Raw genomic sequence first — 1,383 nt, 5'->3', positions numbered from 1 at the left:
TAAGCGTGTTGATGTGAATCCTCCCCCAAAAAAAAACCTGAAGGAAAAACATTTTTTTTTTTTTTTTTTTTTTTTTTTTTTTGGCCTGAACAGACTGAATTGCACCACTTGAACTGCTGGGGAGGCTGCATCAGCCTTGGTATTGGGTTGTTTCTGTGGGAAATGCAGGCCACAGCGTGATGGTGTTGTGGCACACTACAGCAATTACCCTGAACAGCCCTGGAAGTACCCCAGTGATCCCCAGAATGAAGGCTATGTTTACCAGACATGGAGTCCCTGAAAGGGTTAGCTGATGCCGGCAGCATTTCCCTCAAGGGAGGCAGCTCCTTTGCTAGAAGAAGGGGTTTCAACCCCACCTGAATACATCTGTGTTTCTCATGGGCCTAGGGGCACAAAAACCCAAGAGGGCATGGGTTGAAGGTCCTTGGTGGAGAGTCTGAGATGTGCTGCCCTGCTCAGCCTGAAATGCCCATGGTGGGTATCTGTTTAAACAGGGTCAGTCAGAGGCTGCCAGTCGCTGCAGTTGGGGAGTGGTGGGCACAAGCTGGTGTCTGCCCCGAAGAGGAGAACCCCAGTGTTGTCCCTGGTGACCCTTTGGTAAAAATCATGTTTCAGGGTGTCCCTCTTATCTGCACATCTTCACCCTTGCCACTAAAGACTGTGGAGAAAAGTCTTTCTGCGTGTGACTCAGGCCTCTATTTAGGGTAGGGACATTGCAGATGGATACTGGGGGCAGCTCCTTCACTGCTGCACATGGATATTTCACCACTGGTTTTAGTGGAGCTGCTCTCACTCCAACCTGGTGGCAGCCTGGCTTGGAGTCTGGATCACTCCTAGGACTAGGAAGGTTTTCTCTGGCTCCAGACACACCATGGCACGTCACAAGTTTCCTGGGCACATATTAAAATGCATTTTTTTTTTTCTACCACAGGTGCCAGCAAGATGGTGAGCGAGGCAGCCTGACCCCGTCCCCTTGCCACTGCCCATTTCCCCCCAGCCCAGGGGCTGGTGCTGTGCCACTGGCCAGCTCTGGGTGCTCTGGTCGCCAACTGCTCGCTCACACTTGTCCCTTTGTCCTCCTCCCAGGTGGTGTATTTCACAGCCACATTTCCATACCTCATGCTGGTGGTTCTGCTGATCAGGGGAGTGTCCCTGCCTGGGGCATCCCAGGGAATCCTGTTTTACCTTTATCCCGACCTCAGTCGCCTCGGGGACCCCCAGGTAAGGGCAGAGGGAAGAAAAAAAATAATCTAGTTGTGTGTTTTTTCACAGCTGGGATCTGTCTCACGTCCTTCTGTTGTTGTGCATCACAAAACTGAATTATCAAAGGCTGTGTATCAGAATGGCTGAGCTGTGCTTCATGGGTGCCTGTGACTGTCCTCT

General features: G+C 51.4%; 1 protein-coding gene across 1 annotated transcript in view; it reads left to right on the top strand.

Annotated features, from left to right (window-relative positions):
- The window catches only part of LOC104524410 (sodium- and chloride-dependent GABA transporter 2), a gene marked incomplete at its 3' end in the record, with an annotated part of 24,204 nt that overhangs the window by 10,714 nt on the left and 12,107 nt on the right, over positions 1 to 1,383 (top strand). The window contains exon 6 of the mRNA XM_010167281.2: positions 1,087 to 1,221. Within this exon, the coding sequence (XP_010165583.1) occupies positions 1,087 to 1,221 (135 nt within the window). The remainder of the gene's footprint in view (positions 1 to 1,086; positions 1,222 to 1,383) is intronic.

This window comes from Antrostomus carolinensis, unplaced genomic scaffold (assembly GCF_000700745.2).
Source record: "Antrostomus carolinensis isolate BGI_N321 unplaced genomic scaffold, ASM70074v2 scaffold39270, whole genome shotgun sequence".
NCBI classification, from domain to species: Eukaryota; Metazoa; Chordata; class Aves; order Caprimulgiformes; family Caprimulgidae; genus Antrostomus; species Antrostomus carolinensis.
Note: the sequence above shows the minus strand (reverse complement) of the source record. Positions and strands in the feature narration are given on the sequence as shown.